Source organism: Pristiophorus japonicus, chromosome 3 (genome assembly GCF_044704955.1).
Source record: "Pristiophorus japonicus isolate sPriJap1 chromosome 3, sPriJap1.hap1, whole genome shotgun sequence".
Classification (NCBI taxonomy): domain Eukaryota; kingdom Metazoa; phylum Chordata; class Chondrichthyes; family Pristiophoridae; genus Pristiophorus; species Pristiophorus japonicus.
The window spans coordinates 143,999,091-144,020,477 of record NC_091979.1 but is presented as its reverse complement, the minus strand read 5'-3'; the positions used below and the strand labels follow the sequence as shown (position 1 = coordinate 144,020,477).

The window sequence follows — 21,387 nt, the reverse complement described above, 5'->3', positions numbered from 1 at the left end:
CCCGCTCTGTACTCCCACCGTCCGGCGGGAGGGAGAGCCCGCGCCGCCACAGCAGGAGCACAGCGCCGCCGTCACCGCGCGCCGCACCATTAGCCCCGCCCACGGGCCGGAGGCCCGCCTCCGTTTCGCGCCTATTGGTTCTGCTGCGAGTCCGGCCTGGCGGTTGGTTAAATGAAGCGTCAATCAGACGGGCGTTGCTGTTGTTTGGTGGCTGGGCGGGGTCTCCAGTCGCTTTCTTCCGCATTTATTTTAAGCGGGTGGCTGGCAAGTTGAGTTTCATTCCTCCAGCTGGACGAGCAGCTCGGTGTTTTACTTTTTCTTTTACCGACATCGGACACTTGCCTCATTAGTGTGGTCCGGGCTGCTGGTGTCCTCCGCTGCAGTAGAGGTGAGTGTGTGTGTTGAGCGATCAGGCCAAAGTAGCAGTAGTGATGGTTAATAATTCGATCGTTTGGCTCAGAGCATGTCATTTAGAGAGTCGGCTCGCCTTCGGGACCAGCTTTTCACAATCAACTTGTGGGAGTACATGATTTTTTTGTTTTTGTTTCGGTAATGATTGCTTTCTTATATAAACAGTGCAGTATTAAGGACATCATGGGATTAAAAAGTGGGAGGGGACCACAAAACTTGGAAATCTGAAATAATAACAAACATTTAAAAATGCAAGTACGTATGTCAGGATCTGAACAGAGAAAAGTGGGTTTAATGTGGGGGGGGGGGGGGGAAGTGTTCTGCTAAGTTTTATTTGTGCCATGGCTCAGTTGGCAGCTGAGTCCTTCGCCTCTGAGCCAAAAGGTTCAAGTCCTACTCCAAAGACTTGAGCACAAAAATCTAGGCTGACACTCCAGTGCAGTATTGAGGAAGTGCTGCACTGTCAGAGGTCCTGTTTTTTGGATGAGACATTAAACCGAGGCCCCATCTACTCTCTTAGGTGGACATGGCACTATTTTAAGAAGAGTAAAAGAAAGACTTTGATTAATATAGTGCCTTTCAGGACCACCGGACATCTCAAAGCACTTTACAGCCAATGAAGTACTTTTGGAGTGTAGTCACTGTTATAATGCGGGAAACTCAGCAGCCAATTTGCGCACAAGCAAGCTCTCACAACCAGCAATGTGATGATCAGATAATTATTTTTTTTATTGGGTTAGAAATTCTGGCCTCCCCGGGTCCGTACGGAGTGTGTATGGACCCGGGACGACGTCGCTTTTCAGCGCACAATGTGCATGTGCTGAAAACCGGCTTTTCAGATCATCTGCATATCGGGACGAAGACATTTGCGTAGGCAAGATTGTAGTACTTATATATTACCCAGCAAATGACATAAAAAAAAATTTAAAACACGTTATTTTTAAAACCCCTGCCCCCTACATTAAATTTATTTTAAACTATAATTTAAAAAAACTTGTTAAAAACTTAGACATTTCTTTTCTCCTAAGATATTTATTAACTTTAATTTCAATTAATTTTAATTGTGAGGTGTGTTTTTAAAATATTTTATTTGGTGTTATTGTGTTTTTTTCCCCCAATTAATAGCAATGAGAACTCTTACATATGGAGTTCCCATTACTAATAATTGAGAATACTGTACCTGATTCGTTGAGTAGTCACACATGCCTGCATCTTCTGTGTGGGAACTTGGAGGAAGGGAGCACGCTTCGCAGCGCAGGAAGAGAAGGCTTCCCCACACACAATTCCATGCTTCTCCGGGACCACCAGGTACTTTCGGAAAAATTCTCCGGTCAGAGGCGTTCGTCTGAAAGAAACCTCCGACTGGAATTTCAGGGCCATTATGTTGATTGAGGGACAAATATTGGCGAGGATACCGGGGATAACTCTCCTGCTCCTCTTCGAAATAGTGCCAGGGGATCTTTTGCATCCACTTGAGAGCAGACGAGGCCTCGGTTTCATGTCTCATTCGAAAGACGGCACCTCTGACAGTGAAGTGCTCCCTCAGCACTGCACTGGAGTGTCAGCCTAGATTTTGTTTTGTGCTCAATCCCTGGAGTGGGATTTGAACCCACAACCTTCTGACTCGGAGACAAGAGTGCTGTCAAGGGAGTTATCCCCAGCGTCCTGGCCAATATTTATCCTTGAATCAACATAACAAGAATAGATTATCTGGTTATTATCACATTGTGGTTTGTGGGAGCAAAATTGGCTGCTGCATTTCCTACATTACAACAGTGACTACACTTCAAAAAGTACTTAATTGGCTGTAAAGTGCTTTGGGACATCTGATGGTTGTTACAGATGCTATACAATGCAAATCTGTCTGTCTTTGGCTTTTTCTCTCTCTCCTGGATTGGTGCTATCACTGAGTCAGGCAATGTGAGAAACCAGAATGAATATGACGCAAGCAAAGTAAGTTGAGTGGTGGGTTTATCCGATGATCATCATCTTGCCTATTTGGGGGTGGTGGTGGGGGGGGCAATGATACTCGAGTTCTGTTGCCCCAACAGTGTGTTATATTTGATAAATTTTTATAATTTATTCAAACTGTCCTGATTGTTGGATGCTTTTTGTAGTGTAAGCACTGCTTATCACAAGAAGTGTGTACTTATAATTTTGAAAGTGTTGCAACCTCTGCTGAGATTTTCAAATTAACTTAAAGTAGTTTTTTTCTTAAGAAAAATATATTCTCATGGTCTATATTGGAAATAAATGGATTGATAATATGGTATTTGTACATTTAATCAAAATGCTGATGTGAAGAACAATATATTACATAGAACTATACAATATGATTTATATCCCTTTAATGAGCAACCAATATACAATTTAGAGAAAAACAAAGAGAAAAACAGAACTTTTACATTAATGAGGATTTCAGTAGAAAGAGATCATCTGGAAACTGAAGTAACAATTCAATAAACAGTAGCAAGCAAAGTATTGGCTCTATGTAAAATCAACAAACTGGTCTTCAGAATGCTAAATTTGTGTTATTCTTTGCAAATGTGATCTGCAATGCTGGGCTGACTGGAAGAATCTTATTTGTAATAGTTCAGTTATATAGTTGTTTGCGTCCATGCAAAAGCCACAGCATAACTTGGGAATGCAATCACCAAATGTTTTGACAAGTTGTGCATGAACAAATTGAAAGTTTAAGAGCAAACTTGAATTCACTAAACCTGTTTTTATTCAAAAGCAAAATACTGCGGATGCTGGAATCTGGAATTAAAACAGAAAATGCTGGAAATCTCAGCGGGTCAGGCAACATCTGTTGCCAGAAGGTAGAGTTAACTTTTCGGTTCGGGTCATTTTGGGTCTGACGAAGGATCATTGACCTGAAATGTTAACTCTGCTTTCTCTCTGTTTTTATATTAAACTGTTTTTTTATTGGTAGTTAAGGGCCTACACTCTAGGAAATCCTCCTTCACCGTATTGCCACCAGTTTGGTTAGCCCAATCAATATGTAGATTAGAGTCGCCCATGATAACTGCTGTACCTTTATTGCACGCATCCCTAATTTCTTGTTTGATGCTGTCCGCAACCTCTACTACTGTTTGGTGGTCTGTACACAACTCCCACTAGCATTTTCTGCCCTTTGGTATTCCGCAGCTCTACCCATACAGATTCCACATCATCCAAGCTAATGTCCTTCCTTACTATTACGTTAATTTCCTCCTTAACCAACAACGCTACTCTACCTCCTTTTCCTTTCTGTCTATCCTTCCTGAATGTTGAATACCCCTGGATGTTGAGTTCCCAGCCTTGGTCATCCTGGAGCCATGTCTCCGTAATCCCAATTATATCATATTCGTTAATAGCTGCTTGCACAGTTAATTCGTCCACCTTAGTACGAATACTCTTCGAACTGATGCACAGAGCCTTCAGACTTATTAGTTTAACACACTTTGTCCCTTTAGAATTTTGCTGTAATGTGGCCCTTTTTGATTTTTGCCTTGGGTTTCTCTGCCCTCCACTTTTACTTTTCTTTCTATCTTTTGCTTCTGTACCCCATTTTACTTCCCTCTGTCTCCCTGCAAAGTTTTCCATCCCTCTGGCCTGGCATATTCGTTTAACCCCTCCCCAACAGCACTAGCAAACACTCCTCCCAGGACATTGGTTCCGGTCCTGCCCAGGTGCAGACCGTCCGGTTTGTACTGGTCCCACCTCCCCCAGAACCGGTTCCAATGTCCCAGGAATTTGAATCCCTCCCTCCTGCACCACTCCTCAAGCCACGTATTCATCTTGGCTCTCCTGCAATTCCTACTCTGAGTAGCACGTGGCACTGGTAGCAATCCTGAGATTACTACCTTTGAGGTCCTGCTTTTTAATTTAACTCCTAGCTGCCCAAATTCAGATTGTAGGACCACATCCCATTTTTTTACGAAATGCGCCATGACAACTGGCTGTTCACCCTCCCCCTCCAAAATGTCCTGCAGCCGCTCCGAGACATCCTTGACCCTTGCACCAGGGAGGCAACATGCCATCCTGGCGTCTTGATTGCGGCCACAGAATCGTCTATCTATTCCCCTTACAATAGTATCCCCTACTACTATAGCTCTCCCTCTCTTTTTCCTGCCCTCCTGTGCAGCAGAGCCACCCATTGTGCCATCAACTTGGCGGCTGCTGCCCTCCCCTGATGAGCCCCCAACAGTAGCCAAAACGGTGTATGTGATTTGGAGGGGGATGACCGCAGGGGACCCCTGCACTACCTTCCTTCCACTGCTCTGCCTGATGGTCACCCATTCCTTATCTGCCTGAGTAACCTTTACCTGCGGTGTGACCAACTCACTAAACATGCTGTTCACGACATCCTCAGCATCACGGATGTTCCAGAATGAATCCAGTGCCGCCAAGTGGTCTGTCAGGAGCTGCAGCAGGGCACACTTCCCGCACACATAGTCGTCAGGTACACTGGAAGTGTCCCTGAGTTCCAACGTAGCACAGGAGGAGCATGACATGGGTCTGGTCTCTCCTGCCATGACTTAACCCTTAAATTAACTTAATTTGGCAACAATGTCAAAGGTTACCTACTGAGGAAATAAAAGAAGGAAAAAATATATTAAATACTCACCAATCCACCAGCTGATCACTTACCCGCTTGGCTGTGATGTCACCCTTCGATTTCTTTCTACTTCTTTATTTTACCTTCAGCCTCTGCACATGCTAGCCTCCTCCCGACTGCTGCTGCTCCAAGCTGCCATCGCCCTGTGTACTCCTGCGCCGCTCCTCTCGCGATGCTCGCCGCCTCCTTTTTCGGGTGTCCCTGGCAGCCAACCACAACGGCCATTAATCCTTTTTATTAACATATGCAAGGGGCTTAATGCCTATAGGGCCCTTCCTGAAATTGAGCTGCACTGAGTGGAGCAGGTGCTGGGCCTGCTCAGCACAGGTTTCCTGCCTTGTACTCCTCCCAGTTCTATGGCATTCCAGAGGGTCGTAATCGCACCCCTCAGACGGCCCAAACCGGACAAGCTGCCAACTCGCCCCAATTATTCAGTTGAGGCTCGAGGCCTAGTTTTGGATTGGGCCTCGGACTGACCTCTTTGTATGCAGGCATTGTTCCTTGTGCCCATTTGGTGTTAGAAAATGGCAACAAAAAAAATTGCCCCATTAGTTTCCAAGCTATGGTGAGTTAGATAGAAAGAGCCTGCATTTACATAGCACTTGCAACCAGTGAATTACTTTTAAAATGCAGTCACTTATGTAGGCAACTGAAGCAGTCAATTTATGTGGACCATGGTCCTACAAATAGTAAATGAGATGAATGCTCCCTCTACCATCTGATCAGTGCTGGACCAGACATGTGGAGAATGCCCTGCTCGTCTTTAAATAGTGACGTGGGATTGATTTCTTAAAAAGCTGGCAGTTGGGTCTGCGGTTTAATGCTTCATCTAAAATATGCATCTTGGGCAATGCACTGAGATGCCAGCCTGGATTATTTCCTTGAGTTCTGAAGCAAGACTTGAACCCACAACCTTCTAACCTATAGATGAGATGCAGCCAGCTGACCCCGACATCTGCCCTCCTTTTTAATTGCAGTACCTGACATGTCAATTTTTTAGGATTCAATTGTATGTTGTTTAGATCCAGATGTAGCTATCTTTTTTTATATATCTATTATCTTTTATATATTACTTTTATTACAGAAATTGTAAGACCACTCTGAATGTTTCTGACTGAAGGAAAATGAAAAAATATACATTGAGCAAGAGATAGCAAATGTATTTAATTACCACTATTAGTTAGCACTCTGATTTGTTGTTTACTAGCCAAGTAGGTGACTATATCCAGAACGGGAAAATGTTCCATTTATAACCACAACTTGGATTTATATAGCACCTTTTTTAATGTAGTAAAATGTCCCAAGGTGCTTCACAGGAATGTTATCAAACAGAATTTAACACCGAGCCACACATAGAGATATTAGGACAAATGTAGGTAGGTTTTAAGGAGCATCTTAAAGGAGGAGAGAGAGGTGGAGAGATTTAGGGAGGGGACTCCAGAGTTTAGAGTCAAGGCCATTAAAAACATGACCACCAATGGTGGAATGATTAAAATTGGAGATACACAAGAGGCCAGAATTGGAGGAGTACAAAGATCTGTGTTGTAGGGCTGGAGGAGGTTACACAAGGGTCAAGTTTCGGCCGCCCGCTAGAACGGTGCACATCGGCGAGGCCCGCCTAATTTATAGTACAAAAATTGCGCCGAATACTTACCTCGCGATTCTCAGATAGCTGTAGGCCCAATTCCACCTCGGCGCTGCGCAGCAGGAGCTGCTGGGGGTGGAGCTACAGCCCTGCGGCGAAAACAGTGCCGGCAGCTGCGCACATGCGCAGTAGCTGCCGGCATCCTGTCTCCAGGACGACGACCCTATCCTCAGCCGAGTAGCCTGCGCATCTTACCTCAGCGGCGGGGCCTGCCCGACCTCTCGCTGGGATGGGCCCCGCCCGAAGAGACGTCGGTAGCCCGGCATCAGCTGCTTGCGGGCCCCGTCCGAAGTCCTCGGTGGGGCCCGGCTTCTTCTTGGTTGTCTTCTCTCTTTTTCCCCCCCCCCACATCATTTCTTCTCTTCTCCTCCCCCCCCTCTTCTCCTTCCCCCCCCCCCCCCATCTTCTCTTCTCCTTTTCCCCCCCCCCCCCCCATCTTTTCTCCTCTTCTTTCTCCCCCCCCCCCCATCATCATCTTCTCTTTCTCCCCCCCCTCCTCCCTGGTGCTGCAGTAGGTGAGTAGAAATAAACAAACATTTATTGAGTGATTTTGAATTGTTTTGGTAATTTTTTATTAATTTATTTGGATTGATTTATTGGTTTATTAATTTATTATTGATGATGGCTCTTTATTTGTAAAAGTGAAGTGTTTAATGTTTGTAAACCCCCTCCCTCTCCTCCATCTTTCGTTCCCTACGCCTGATTTCCAAGTGTAGGCAAGATTTTTCTGAGCGTACAAAAATCTACACTTACTCCATTCTAATTAGTTTGGAGTAAGTTTTTGCTGCCTAAACTTGCAAAACAGGCATAAGTGGCTGGGCACGCCCCCTTTTGAAAAAAAATCTTTTCTAAAATGAAATTGTTCAAACTCACTAGAACTGGAGCAAACTAAAGGCCGAGAATTGCAATTTCTAAGATACTCCATTCTAAACTAGTTGCTCCAAAAAAATAGGAGCAACTCGAGCTGAAACTTGACCCCACAGATAGGAAGGGGCGACGCCATAAGAGGGATATTTCTTACTTTGAAGTTAAGGTGTAGTTATTATTGTAAAATATTCCAAATCATTATTGTACATATATTTGCTTGAATTTATTATAGGTGAAAGTGACTCTTTGATTAAAAAGTATGTGCAATTTCTTTGCAGAATGTCTCAGTGGTACCAGCTGCAACAGTTAGACTCCAAATTTCTGGAGCAAGTTGATCAGCTCTACGATGACAACTTTCCAATGGAGATCAGGCAGTACCTTGGACAGTGGCTGGAGACTAAAGACTGGTAATCCTTTGATTTCAAATCAAAAAACTAACATTGACACGAAGATCGCAGGGGTGGGGGGTGAAATTGATCTTTGGCAATAGCGCAAATGAACGATAGGAAATCAGCCTGTTTCACATTAATGGAAAATGGGCTGCGGAGTTGCTATTGCCTATTTTTGAGTTGCTGCTAAAGACCAGTTTCACCCCCCTGATGTATCTCTAGTCTATTGATTTGTTTTTCATTTACTGTTTGTGTTGGTTAGGGAGCATGCTGCCACCAATGATTCAATGGCCACATTGCTGTTCCACGAACTACTGGTGCAGCTCGATGACCAATACAGCCGATTTACCCTGGAGAACAACTTTCTGCTTCAGCACAACATCAGAAAAATCAAACGCAACCTTCAGGTATTTATATGAGCTCCTAACCATGAGTGTCTGAGTAATAGATTCCTAACCCAACTGTTTAAATACAGTTCACAACAGGGCCGCAGCAAAGGCAAATTAGCATCCAACATAAAATTGAACAGCTTCACTTCAGCTTCCAGTGTTTGTGTATCGTACTCTACCTTCAATGTCGTGCATCTGGCTGTATACCTGGGAGTATTAAGTGCATCCGGGAGGGTGCTGAGCACCTCAAGTCTCATCGCCGAGAACATGCAGAAACCAAGCGCAGACAGCAGAAGGAGCGTGCAGCAAACCAGTCCCACCCACCCTTTCCTTCAACTGTCTGTCCCACCTGCGACAGAGACTGTAATTCCCGTATTGGACTGTTCAGTCACCTGAGAACTCATTTTTAGAGTGGAAACCAGTCTTCCTCGATTTCGAGGGACTGCCTATGAAACGTGGTTGCAGGGTGGCCAAGACTGGGAATTAAACATACAGGGGTATCTGACAATTCGGAAGGATAGACAAGAAGGGAAAGGAGGTGGGATAGCTCTGTTAATAAAGGATGATATCAGGGCAGTTGTGAGAGATGATATTGGCTCGAAGGAATAAAATGTTGAATCATTGTGGGTGGAGATTAGAGATAGTAAGGGGAAAAAGTCACTGGAGGGCGTAGTTTATAGGCCCCCAAATAATAACTTCACGGTGGGGCGGACAATAATCAAGGGAATAATGGAGGCATGTGAAAAAGGAACGGCAGTAATCATGGGGGATTTTAACCTACATATCGATTGGTCAAATCAAATCACTCTGTGTAGCCTGAAGGGGGAATTCATAGAATGCATACGGGATTGTTTCTTAGAACAGTATGTTACAGAACCTACAAGGGAGCAAGCTATCTTAGATCTAGTCCTATGTAATGAGACAGGAATAATAATCGATCTCCCAGTAAAAGATCCTCTCGGAATGAGTGATCACAGTATGGTTGAATTTGTAATACAGATTGAGGGTGAGGAAGTAGTGTCTCAAACGAGCGTACTATGCTTAAACAAAGGGGACTACAATGGGATGAGGGTAGAGTTGGCTAAAGTAAACTGGGAACACAGACTAAACGGTGGCACAATTGAGGAACAGTGGAGGACTTTTAAGGAGCTCTTTCATAGTGCTCAACAAAATTATATTCCAGTGAAAAAGAAGGGCGGTAAGAGAAGGGATAACCAGCCGTGGATAACCAAGAAAATAAAGGAGAGTATCAAATTAAAAACCAATGCGTAGAAGGTGGCCAAGGTTAGTGGGAAACTAGAAGATTGGGAAAATTTTAAAACGACAGCAAAGAATGACTAAGAAAGGAAAGATAGATTACGAAAGTAAACTTGCGCAAAACATAAAAATAGACAGTAAAAGCTTTTACCGATTTTATATAAAACGGAAAAGAGTGACTAAAGTAAATGTTGGTCCCTTAGAAGATGAGAAGGGGGATTTAATAATGGGAAATGTGGAAATCGCGGAGACCGTAAACAATTATTTTGCTTCGGTCTTCACAGTGGAAGACACAAAAACCATGCCAAAAATTGTTGGTCACGGGAATGTGGGAAGGGAGGACCTTGAGACAATCACTATCACCTAGGGAGGTAGTGCTGGACAGGCTAATGGGACTCGAGGTAGTTAAGTCCCCTGGTCCTGATGAAATGCAACCCAGGGTATTAAGAGATGGCGGAAGTTATAGCAGATGCATTCGTTATAATCTACCAAAATTCTCTGGACTGCGGAGGTACCAGCGGATTGGAAAGCAGCTAATGTAATGCCTCTGTTTTTTTTAAAAAAAAGGGGGGCAGACAAAAGGCAGGTAACTATAGGCTGGTTAGTTTAACATCTGTAGTAGGGAAAGTGCTTGAAACTATCATGAAGGAAGAAATAGCGGGACATCTAGATAGGAATAGTGCAATCAAGCAGACGCAACATGGATTCATGAAGGGTAAATTATGTTTAACTAATTTACTGCCATTCTTTGAGGATATAACGAGCATGGTGGATAGAGATGTACCGATGGATGTGGTGTATTTAGATTTCCAAAAGGCATTCGATAAGGTGCCACACAAAAGGTTACTGCAGATAAAGGTACGCAGAGTCAGAGGAAATGTATTCGCATGGATCGAGGATTGGCTGGCTAACAGAAAGCAGAGAGTCGGGATAAATGGGTCCTTTTTCGGTTTGGAAAGCAGTGGTTAGTGGTGTGCCACAGGGATCAGTGCTGGGACCACAACTGTTTACAATATACATAGATGACCTGGAAGAGGGGACAGAGTGTAGTGTAACAAAATTTGCAGATGACACAAAGATTAGTGGGAAAGCGGGTTGTGTAGAGGACACAGAGAGGCTGCAAAGAGATTTAGATAGGTTAAGCGAATGGGCTAAGGATTGGCAGATGGAATATAATGTCGGAAAATGTGAGGTGGGGGGGCGGGGGAGAAACAGTAAAAGGGAATATTATTTGAATGGGGAGAAATTACAACATGCTGCAGTGCAGAGGGACCTGAGGGTCCTTGCGCATGAATCCCAAAAAGTTAGTTTGCAGGTGCAGCAGGTAATCAGGAAGGCGAATGGAATGTTGGCCTTCATTTTGAGAGGGATGGAGTATAAAAGCAGGGAGGATCTGCTGCAACTGTACAGGGTATTGGTGAGGCTGCACCTGGAGTACTGCGTGCAGTTTTCGTCACCTTACTTAAGGAAGGATATACTAGCCTTGGAGGGGGTACAGAGACGATTCACTAGGCTGATTCTGGAGATGAGAGGGTTACCTTATGATGATAGATTGAGTAGACTCGGTCTTTACTCGGAGTTCAGAAGGATGAGGGGTGATCTTATAGAAACATTCAAAATCATGAAAGGGATAGACAAGATAGAGGCAGAGAGGTTGTTTCCACTGGTCGGGGAGACTAGAACTAGGGGGCACAGCCTCAAAATACGGGGGAGCCAATTTAAAACCGAGTTGAGAAGGAATTTCTTCTCCCAGAGGGTTGTGAATCTGTGGAATTCTCTGCCCAAGGAAGCAGTTGAGGCTAGCTCATTGAATGTATTCAAATCACAGATAGATAGATTTTTTAACCAATAAGGGAATTAAGGGTTACGGGGAGCGGGCGGGTAAGTGGAGCTGAGTCCACGGCCAGATCAGCCATGATCTTGTTGAATGGCGTAGCAGGCTCGAGGGGCTAGATGGCCTACTCCTGTTCCTAATTCTTATGTTCTTATGATGATTGATGATAGTGTAGTAAAGATGACGGTTAATAAAGTACTTCAATAGTAAAATAATGAGAGTATAGAATAAACTTTCATTTTATATACTAAACTGCACAGTGACAGGCTGGTAGCATTTACTGAAGAATACCCTGAGCAAATTAAATAAACCCAGATGCAAATTACTAATTTGGTTGTTTTAAACCGCTGAATTGGTTTGATATTTAAAAAGAAAACCTGAAATACATGTTGGCTCTATTAGCCAAATTTTGCATTTGACGGGCATTATTTTACATTGTGTAACATGCATGAAACCCAGGGTATACTTTACATGTAAATATTTTAATGAAAACATTTCTAGACCATTAACATTTGTAACTTGAATAATGGGCATAAAACCCAGGTGTGAGAGTGCAATATAGGTGATTTTTTCTTTTAACGACAGGAGAAAGTGCTTGTTGGTAGGGACATTTCAGATCTTTAAAAAAAATGTAGTTTTTAATGCTCTAAGGTTTCCTGAGTAAATTTGCAAACCAGGCTGATCTAAAGAAGCCAAATTGTACAGACAATCATTGGATTTTCAAAATGGTGCTTATAGCTCCCCTTGTATTGTACATTGGGATTGATTGATTAAAGATCATTCTGAGAATGTAGATAGATGAGTAAATGAACTACTTCTAATATGTGTAGTAGAAATTTGCTGTTGATATATAAGTATGTATATTTGTGTATAATGTAGCCCTAACTTCTATTTTGTAGGTTTTCTTCCAGGAAGAACCTATTCTTATGGCACTGACTATATCTAACTGCCTGAAAGAAGAAAAGAAAATCCTGGAAAATGCTCTAAAAGCTGAAAAGGTACTTTTAATTGAACATGTTTCTGTTTAATCCTAAATAAATTCCTATTTTTTTGCTCTGATTAAATGCTTTATGTTAAGTGAATATTCCTGCTTTAATGACATAGAGCTGGTAATGAACTGCAATAGTTCATATTGAGAACATATTTTTCATCTGTTCCCTTATATTCATTTTTATCTGCTCCAAAGAAAAAGCAGGAAACACAATTGTGTGTATGAATCAATCAAGTTATAAAATATTAAACTTGAAATAAATCCATTCTGGTATGGATTTCTGCAGGAAATGTTCTCTCCGGTTACTAGAAACAAAATGGAAGATAAGTCCCTCTCCGAGCTTTGCTGAGGAGGACAGAAAAGAGGACTTCATGAGCCCAGCCATCAGGGAAAAAAACTGCTGGCCTCGCCCAATCAGTTATGAGGTATTCGAAGCCGTGCCAAGGAATTTCACCACTATGACCAAGTGGTGTCGGAGTCCGCTTCCAGCTTGTGTGGTGCCACCTTGCATAGCATTAGCATTCTGCAGTCTTACCATGGAGAATGTGGTCGCCTCCAGTAACGCTGCAGCTGGGCCCTCACAACAGGAGCCAATATTTGCACACTTTGTAAGCTCCAATGGCTGCTATGTAGGCTTTGTGCTCCACAGTGGAGCGATTGGTGTGTCGAATAGATTGGGGCTTTAAAGGAGTCACTCGTCTTCTGTAGTCTGCTCTCTTGCAGATCAGTGGAAGCGTTGAGACCCAGCCCCATGCGTGAAGGGAGCAATACGTGATGTACTCCTCAACTACTACCCACCATGGTGCCAGCTGGGCCAGATTGTTCCGGCAGAAGCCAAGATCCTGTAACCCAGCCCTCATAGGCTATAGCACCCAGAAGTCACTGGTCACAATCATCTCTAATGACCCCACATGAACAGCAGCAGCCTTCCACCAGTTTTGCTGAGATATCTCTGGGGGAGCAACTCAAAGGAATAGTAGAGTTGGGAAATCTTTTTCAAAGAAAAGCACTATGGGTTGATCAATTGGCTGAGAAATGAATGGAAGGCAATTTTGATATTTGCCATTAAATTAATCACCATTATCACATTTGGCACTGAGTTACAGTGTGGTTTAATATCAGCTGAGTCTGTATTGTCAGTATTTCATTGACCTAGAAGTTGTCTGATTGGTTTAAATGTTCTTTAATTCAGGATTAAGGGAGTGGTTAAGAATATAACGAGGACTGTTTAGCAGAGGGGGCTCTTAAATTCTCAGGGCAGGGGTATGAGTAGTTTAGTGGAATTGCTGAGCAGTGAGCTGATCCTTGACCTCTCTGGCTGCGAGGTATTGAGATGGCCCTCCTTCTGATGCTTTTCTTTCATCCGGTTTTCTTTGTCCAACGAGGACTGGTGCTGCTGCTGCTCCTCTACTTCCTCCAAATGCAGGCCTCTCTGTAATGCGAGGTTATTCACTATAGAGCACACCACAATGATAGGAGGGACTCTATCTGGGGCATATTGTAGGGAGTCCCTCTGAACGGTTGAGACACATGAACCGCTGCTTCAGCATTCCTATGGTGTGTTCTATAATGATCCACGTTGTCCCCTGGCTTTGGTTATTTCTGTGCTGCTCAAGTATGGTGGGGTTGTGCAGGGATGTCATGAGCCATATATGTAGGGGGTATCCCTTGTCATCCCCATCCCTCCAGCAGCCATCCTGTCTCGTTCCTCATGGAGTTGAATTTTGAGGGGAAGGTGAGGAATAATAGACTGTCTCAAGATAAATGCATCATGGCAACTCCCTGGGCTCTTTGCACAGACCTGCATGATGGTGTATCTATGATTGGCCACTAGCTGCACATTGATTGGGTGTATCCTTTTTCTAGTCACAAGTGTTTCTGGCTTATGTTCCAGTGCCCATTGGCAACATGTGTCCAATTAATGTCCTGCATCTGCGGGAAGCCAGTGACTCCTGCAAAGCCCCGAGGGTATTCCTGTTGACTACTGAGATCAACTGCTCCACCTTGGTAAACAAGACATTGGTAACCTCATTGCTGCAGTTGTGTACTTCAGACTGTGATATGTGGCTGATGTTCCCTGTAGCAGCCCGAAAGGATCCAGTGGTAGTGAAATACTGGGAAGTGTGCTGATTTTGAGGGCCACTGTCAAAGCATGCCCAGCAGGCAGAAAATCCAGTTGGAGGTCTGCAACAGCCTGTCCGTAGAAGTGCAGCCTACTCCTGCACTGCTCCTCAGATAGGTTCAAGGAGATGACTCTTTGCCTGTACACTCAGTATGGCCTCCTGTGGTAAGCTCCCCTCGGCTGCAGTCTTTTGAGAGATCCAGCTGCTGCTAGTCGTGGTTGCTGAGGCAATTACTCCTCGTCCTCCTCCGAGTGTTCCTCTGTCCAGAATAATATAAAAGTAATTACATGTGTAATGAGTTCAGTAAGGTTATTAAGGGCAGTTAGGGGGAAAGAAAGCATGAACGTGTAATCTGGAAACACTCCAGCACGAAACAAACCCTCGAGCAGACTGGCCAAGGCACCGTGGTGCAGAAAGCCATTCAAGTGGGGGGAGTAAAGAGGCAGGTGGTTGTAGTAGGGGACAGTATAGTTAGGGGGATAGATAGGGTTCTCTGCAGCCAAGAGCGTGCATCCCGAAGGCTGTGTTGCCTATCTGGTGCCAGGGTAAAGGACATCTCCTCCGGACTGGAGAAGAACTTGGAGTGGGAGGGGGAGGATCCAGTTGTTGTGGTACACGTAGGTACCAATGACAAAGGTAGGAGTAAGAAAGAGGTCCTGCTGAGAGTTTGAACACCTAGGGACTAAATTGAAAAGCAGAACTACAAAGGTAATAATCTCTACATTATTACCTAAGCCACGAGCAAATTGGCATAGGGTCAATCGAATCAGGGAGATGAATGCGTGGCTCAGAGGTTGGTGTGGGAGAAGTGGGTTTCGATTTGTGGGGCACTGGCACCAATACTCGGGAAAACGAGAGCTGTTCCGTGGGGATGGACTACACCTGAACTATGCTGGGACCAGAGTTCTAGCGAATCGACTAACTAGGGAGGTAGACAGGGCTTTAAACTAAATAAGGTGGGGGGGAAGGACGGTTGCAGTAGAGAACAATCTAGAATGCTAAAGAGACAAGAAAAGGAAGCAGTGCAGGAAAGTGATTGTGGTAAGGATAACCAGATTTTGTCAAGAAGGGACAGAGCACAGAAACAAAAGAGTGCACTAACAAATAGGGTCCGGGTAACACAAAATAGCGCTAAGACAAATAGGGCTATAGTACAAAATAATGTTAAGATGTCCAATAATGTTAAAAAGACAAATTTAAAAGCATTGTATCTGAATGCACGAAGCATCTGTAATAAGGTAGATGAATTAACAGTGCAAATAGATGTAAACTGATACGATATAGTTGCAATTACGGAGACATGGTTGTGGGGTGACCGATATTTAGGAAGGACAGGCAAAAAGGAAGAGGGGGTGGTGTGGCATTGGTAGTAAAGGATGAACTCAGCAGTAGTGAGAAAGGATATTGGCTCAGAAAATCAAGATGTAGAATCAGTCTGGGTGGAACTAAGGAGCACCAAGGGGCAGAAAATATTGGTGGGCGTGTCTATAGGCCTCCAAACAGTAGTGGTAGTATAGGGGACGGCACAAACAGGAAATTAGAGATACATGTAGCAAGGGTACTACAGTAATCGTAGGTGACTTTAATCTAAATATAGCCTGGCCATACCAAACTAGTAATAATAATGTGACAGATGAATTCCTATGAGATGGTTTTTTAGACCAACATGTTGAGCCTACTAGGGAACAGGCTATCATAGATTGGGTATTGTGTAATGAGAAGGAATTAATTAACAGTCTTGTTGTGCGGGGTCCTTTTAGGGAAGAGTGAACATAACATGATTGAATTTCTTATTAAGATGGAAAGTGAAGTAGTCCAATCCGAAACTAGGGTCCTAAATCTAAACAAAGGAAACTACGAAGGTATGAGGAATGATTGGCTATGATAGATTGGAAAGATTCATTAAAAGGCATGACGGTGCATAGGCAATGGCTAATATTTAAGGAACGAATGCATGAATTGCAACAGTTATACATTCCTTTCTGGCGTAAAATCACAAAAGGAAAAGTGGCCCAACCATGGCTGACAAAAGAAATTAAGGATAGTATTAGATCCAAAGAGGAGTTTTACAAAGTTGCCAGAAAAAGTAGCAAGTCTGAGAATTGGGAGCAGTTTAGGATTCAGCACAAAAAGGATCAAGAGATTGATTAAGAGGGGAAAAATAGAGTATGAGAGTAAACTTGCAAGGAACATAAAAACCGACTGCAAAAGTTTCTACAAGTATGTAAAAAGAAAAAGATTAGTGAAGACAAATGTAGGTCCTTTATAGATAGAAATGGGAGAATTTGTAATGGGGAACAAGGAAATGGCAGAACAATTAAATAAATATTTTGGTTCTGTCTTCACGGAAGAGGACACAAATAACGTCCCAGAAATGCTAGGGAACCAAGGGTCTAGTGAGCAAGAGGAATTAAAGGAAATGATAATTAGTAAAAAAAAAATAGTGCTGGAGAAACTAATGGGACTGAAGGCAGATAAATCCCCAGGGCCTGATGATCTGCATCCCAGAGTACTAAAAGAGGTAGCCATGGAAATAGTAGATGCATTGGTTGTCATCCTCCCAAATTCTATAGATTATGGAACAGTTCCTGCAGATTGGAGGGTGGCAAATGTAACCCCACTATTTAAAAAAGGAGGGAGAGAAACAGACCGGTTAGCCTGACATCAATCGTAGGGAAAATGCTGGAGTCTATTATAAAATGGCACATTTAGATAATATCAGGATTAAACAAAATCAACATGGATTTATGAAATTAAAATCATGTTTGACAAACCTACTGGAGGTTTTTGAGGATGTAACTGATAGAATAGATAAGGAAGAACCAGCGGATGTAGTGTATTTGGATTTTCAGAAGGCCTTTGATAAAGTCCCACATAAGAGGTTAGTGTGCAAAATTAAAGCACATAGGATTGGGGGTAATGTATTGGCATGGATTGAAAATTGGTTAACTGACAGGAAACAGAGTAGGAATAAACGGGTCTTTTTCATGGTGGCGGGCAGTGACTAGTTGGGTACTACAGGGATCAGTGCTTGGGCCCCAGCTATTTGCAATATATATAAATGATTTGGATGAGGGAACAAAATTTAATATTTCCAAGTTTGCTGACGACACAAAACTAGGTGCAATTGTGATAGGTTGAGTGAATGGGCAAACACATGGCAGATGCAGTATAACGTGGATAAATGTGAAGTTATCCACTTTGGTAGGAAAAACATAAGGACAAAGTATTATTTAAATGGTGATGGCTTGGGAAGTGCCGATGTACAGGGGGACCTGGGTGTCCTTGTACACCAGTCATTGAAAGCAAACATGCAGGTGCAGCAAGCTAAGGCAAATGGTATGTTTGCCTTCATTGCAAGAGGATGAGAGTACAGGAGCAAGGATGTCTTACTACAGTTATACAGAGCCTTGGTGAGACCACACCTGGAGTATTGTGTGCAGTTTTGGTCTCCTTACCTAATAAAGGATATACTTGCCATAGAGGGTGATGCGTTCACAATAAAGGATGAAACTGAGTACTGTCTACAATGAACTTAGCTCCTTGGGAGTGAACTTAGCAAGGGAGTGCAGCGAAGGTTCACCAGACTGATTCCTGGGATGGCAGGACTGTCATATGAGGAGAGATTGGGTCGACTAGGCCTGTATTCACTAGAGTTTAGAAGAATGAGAGGGGACCTCATTGAAACATATAAAATTCTGACTGGGTTGGATAAACTGAATGTGGGGAGGATGTTTCTTCTGGCTGGGAAGTCTAGAACAAGGGGTCACAGTCTCGGGATACGGGTTAGGAAATTTAGGACCGAGATGGGGAGAGATTTTTTCACTCGGAGGATGGTGAACCTGTGGAATTCTCTACCACAGAAGGCTGTGGAGGCCAAGTCACTGAATATATTTAAGAGGGAGATAGATAGATTTCTAGAAACAAAAGGCATCAAGGGGTATGGGGAGAAAGCGGGAATATGGTGCTGAGATCATATTGAATGGTGGTGCAGACTCGAAGGGCTAGATGGCCAATACTGCTCATATTTTCTATGTTTTGTACAGCTTCAGTAGCTCTCCCGCACCAATCCAGTCAGGTTTTACTAGGGGGTCTGGGCGGGGCTGCCACGATTGTCAGTTAAAATGGTCTCGGTCTGGATGGCCTCATCAGAGCATGAACATTACACATTAATGAGGCCCCACAAGCCTGGGATGCCACCTGTCCTGAATCCAAAAATAAAGTGGTCAATTAACAGTTTGGGAATGGTTTGTTAAATGCCCAGTCACAATTTTAGTCCCCCTGTGCACTGTTCCCGCTGGTGGACTCTGTTACAATTGCACCGATTTGTTCTGTGCTACGCGATATGGTGGGCTTTCTAATAATGCATAAATTCTGATCAGGAACAGGCATGCTTGATTTTTTTTTTTTGTTCCCCCCTGCTCCCAGGGATAGATTGTCAATTCCAGTTAAGATTTTCTAACTCTACGTGGAAGAGGAGTTGAATCTGGTTTGTACAGCTCCATTAGATGCTGGCTATCCCAAGTAAATCATCAGGAGAGCAGTGGTCATTCCATTTTTGAACATATGTAGTTGAATTTTCCAGCTTGTTGTTAGTGGTAGATACTATGGACAGAAATTCTGTTGTTCCTGTTCCACCAGCAGAAATGCAGCTCCGACACAGAAGGATTGAAAACCTAGCCCAATATCTCAACAGAATTGTGGAAGGAAGATAATCGCTAGAATATTTTTTTGCATTTACTGCAATTTTTTTTGTTTTAATTTGTAGAATCATGTTGGTCCTGTCCAGAATGCTGTAATTCAGGACAAGCAGAAGCAGCTGGATCAGAAAGTGAAGAATGTAAAGAGCAGTGTTCAGGTATGTATACGGTCACAATAGAACAGCATTCCTATTTTCCTCAGGGTGCAGACCGAGTCCACATTATTACATATGGTAGAGCGTCCGGAAACCTCGGGACCAAGGCCATTCCGGCTTTCCGGTATTTCCGGATTTCAGAACGTCTTTCCGACGTCCCGAATCTGGAAATGCCCGGGTCGAGGTTTGGGTATTTCCGGATTTTGGAACGTCTTTCTGTAGTCCTTTGCTGCTCTCCCTCTCTTGTGTTTTTGTTAATCCAGAGTCTCCTGTATCTGTGTGAAGCTATTCTGATCTTCTGTACTGTTTTGCCTGGCTGAAACTGATTGGACAGTCTGTTACTTTTTGGATGGCTGTTGTGTTGTGCCGCTGGGAAGTGCAGAGCAGGTGTTGCGCAGTTTTGCCGGGGTCTTGCGCCGGTGGTTTTAGGTGAACCGGCGCGTGCAAGGCTGGGGGGTGCCGCGGTCGCTGTGCTTTGGAGTTTTGGCATGCCCATGTTCTGGCTGAGGGAAGACACCTGGGGGGGACCTGCATTGAGGACCCAGGAGCAGCAGTGCCTGTGGGTGTGAAGAGCTGCAAGAAAAGCAGGTTGGAGTTTTTGCTTTTTGATTCTTTTTCGGCGATTTAGTGGGTGGGGGTTTTGTGAGTTTTTGTTTTTTGGAATTTCCCTGGGCCTGGCTCGCAGCGGCAATCGGTTTGGAAGGGTCTCTGGATTTCGGAGAATTTTCCGGATTCCGCCAGCCCCGTCACGGATCGGCACGGTGTCTAGATTTCAGAACATTACGGATTTCGGACACTCAACCTGTAATAGACTGTAGGTTAAGTAGAAATTTATTTCTCTTCAGAATCTACTTTTGAATGGGTTGCTGAAGCTGAAGCGTGGATCGAGAACAGGATTGTCTGTGTGACGATATGTGGCCTCTGTCTATGTAATTAGCTTGGGCTCCTTTTTATAGGCTTTATTTTAAGTGATTACAGGACAGAATTTGTATCAAGATCTGTTTCTATTCTTTCCCTCCCCTGCCGCCCCCCCCATCACATTTTAAACTCTCTATTCTTTTTTCCCTCCATTCCCTTGAATGAAATGACAAGAGCCTTTCTAGCAGTGGCTGGAACATGTTTTTGGTTCAGTTTGGATTGACAGGCTATTGAAATATGGGAACCATCACCGCTTGGCTTGACCATGTGCGTTGTTCCAGTGGATAATAACAAGAATCCAGTTTCTTTTTTTAAACTAATTTTCTGTATGTAATTTTCCTCCAAAATTTATATGCAAAATTTATTACAAAGAAGCAAACAATATTACCCATCTTCAGATAAAGAGCGTCTTTTGACCTTCAATCTTGTTCTCTATAACTTCTTCAAGCTGGTTAAACTCCTTGTACTCAACTAGTCACCTAGGCTCTGTTTGTTTTCACAGCTGCCTATTTCAATTTCTATTTCACTTACTCAAGACTTTGGAATGTTCAGGCCTCTCATCTCAAGGTCTGGACTTTCTCTGTCTCTTTCCCCAGCTTCAAACTGACTTGTGGTGTCATCATATCATCATCATAGGCAGTCCCTCGGAGTCGGGATGACTTGCTTCCACACTAAAAATGAGTTCTCAGGTGACTGAAAAGTCCTATGCCAACCTACAGTCTCTGTCACAGATGGGGCAAATGGTGGTTGAAGGAACGGAAGGTTGGGGTGCCTGGGTTGCCGTGTGCTCCTTCCGCTGTCGACGCTTGGCTTCAGCTTGCTCTTGGCGAAGAGACTCCGTGTTCAGCGCCTTCCCGGATGCTTTTCCTCCACTTTGGGCGGTCTTGGGCCAGGGATTCCCAGGTGCCGGTGGGGATGTTACATTTTTTTCAAGGCGGCTTTGAGGATGTCCTTGCAGTGTTTCCTCTGCCCACCTGGGGCTCACTTGCCATGTCGGAGCTCAGAATAGAGCGCTTGTTTTGTGAGCTGATTGAGTATGGTCAGTGCTACGATGCTGGAGATGTTGGCCAATTGATTTGCAGGATCTTGCAGAGGCAGCGTTGGT

General features: G+C 43.8%; 1 protein-coding gene across 5 annotated transcripts in view; it reads left to right on the top strand.

Moving 5' to 3' along the window:
- The first annotated feature begins 238 nt into the window (after positions 1-238).
- Positions 239-21,387, top strand: part of LOC139259926 (signal transducer and activator of transcription 1-alpha/beta-like) — an 82,151-nt gene continuing 61,002 nt past the window's right edge. For 2 of the 5 annotated variants that reach the window (XM_070875881.1, XM_070875878.1), the window contains exons 1-5: positions 239-388; positions 7,805-7,933; positions 8,178-8,322; positions 12,295-12,393; positions 19,278-19,367. In XM_070875881.1, the coding sequence (XP_070731982.1) occupies positions 7,806-7,933; positions 8,178-8,322; positions 12,295-12,393; positions 19,278-19,367 (462 nt within the window). In that variant the 5' untranslated portion in view covers positions 239-388; position 7,805. Of the gene's footprint in view, positions 389-1,546; positions 1,720-7,804; positions 7,934-8,177; positions 8,323-12,294; positions 12,394-19,277; positions 19,368-21,387 lie in introns of those variants that run through there. The other 3 variants (XM_070875883.1, XM_070875882.1, XM_070875879.1) reach the window with 2 other exon arrangements.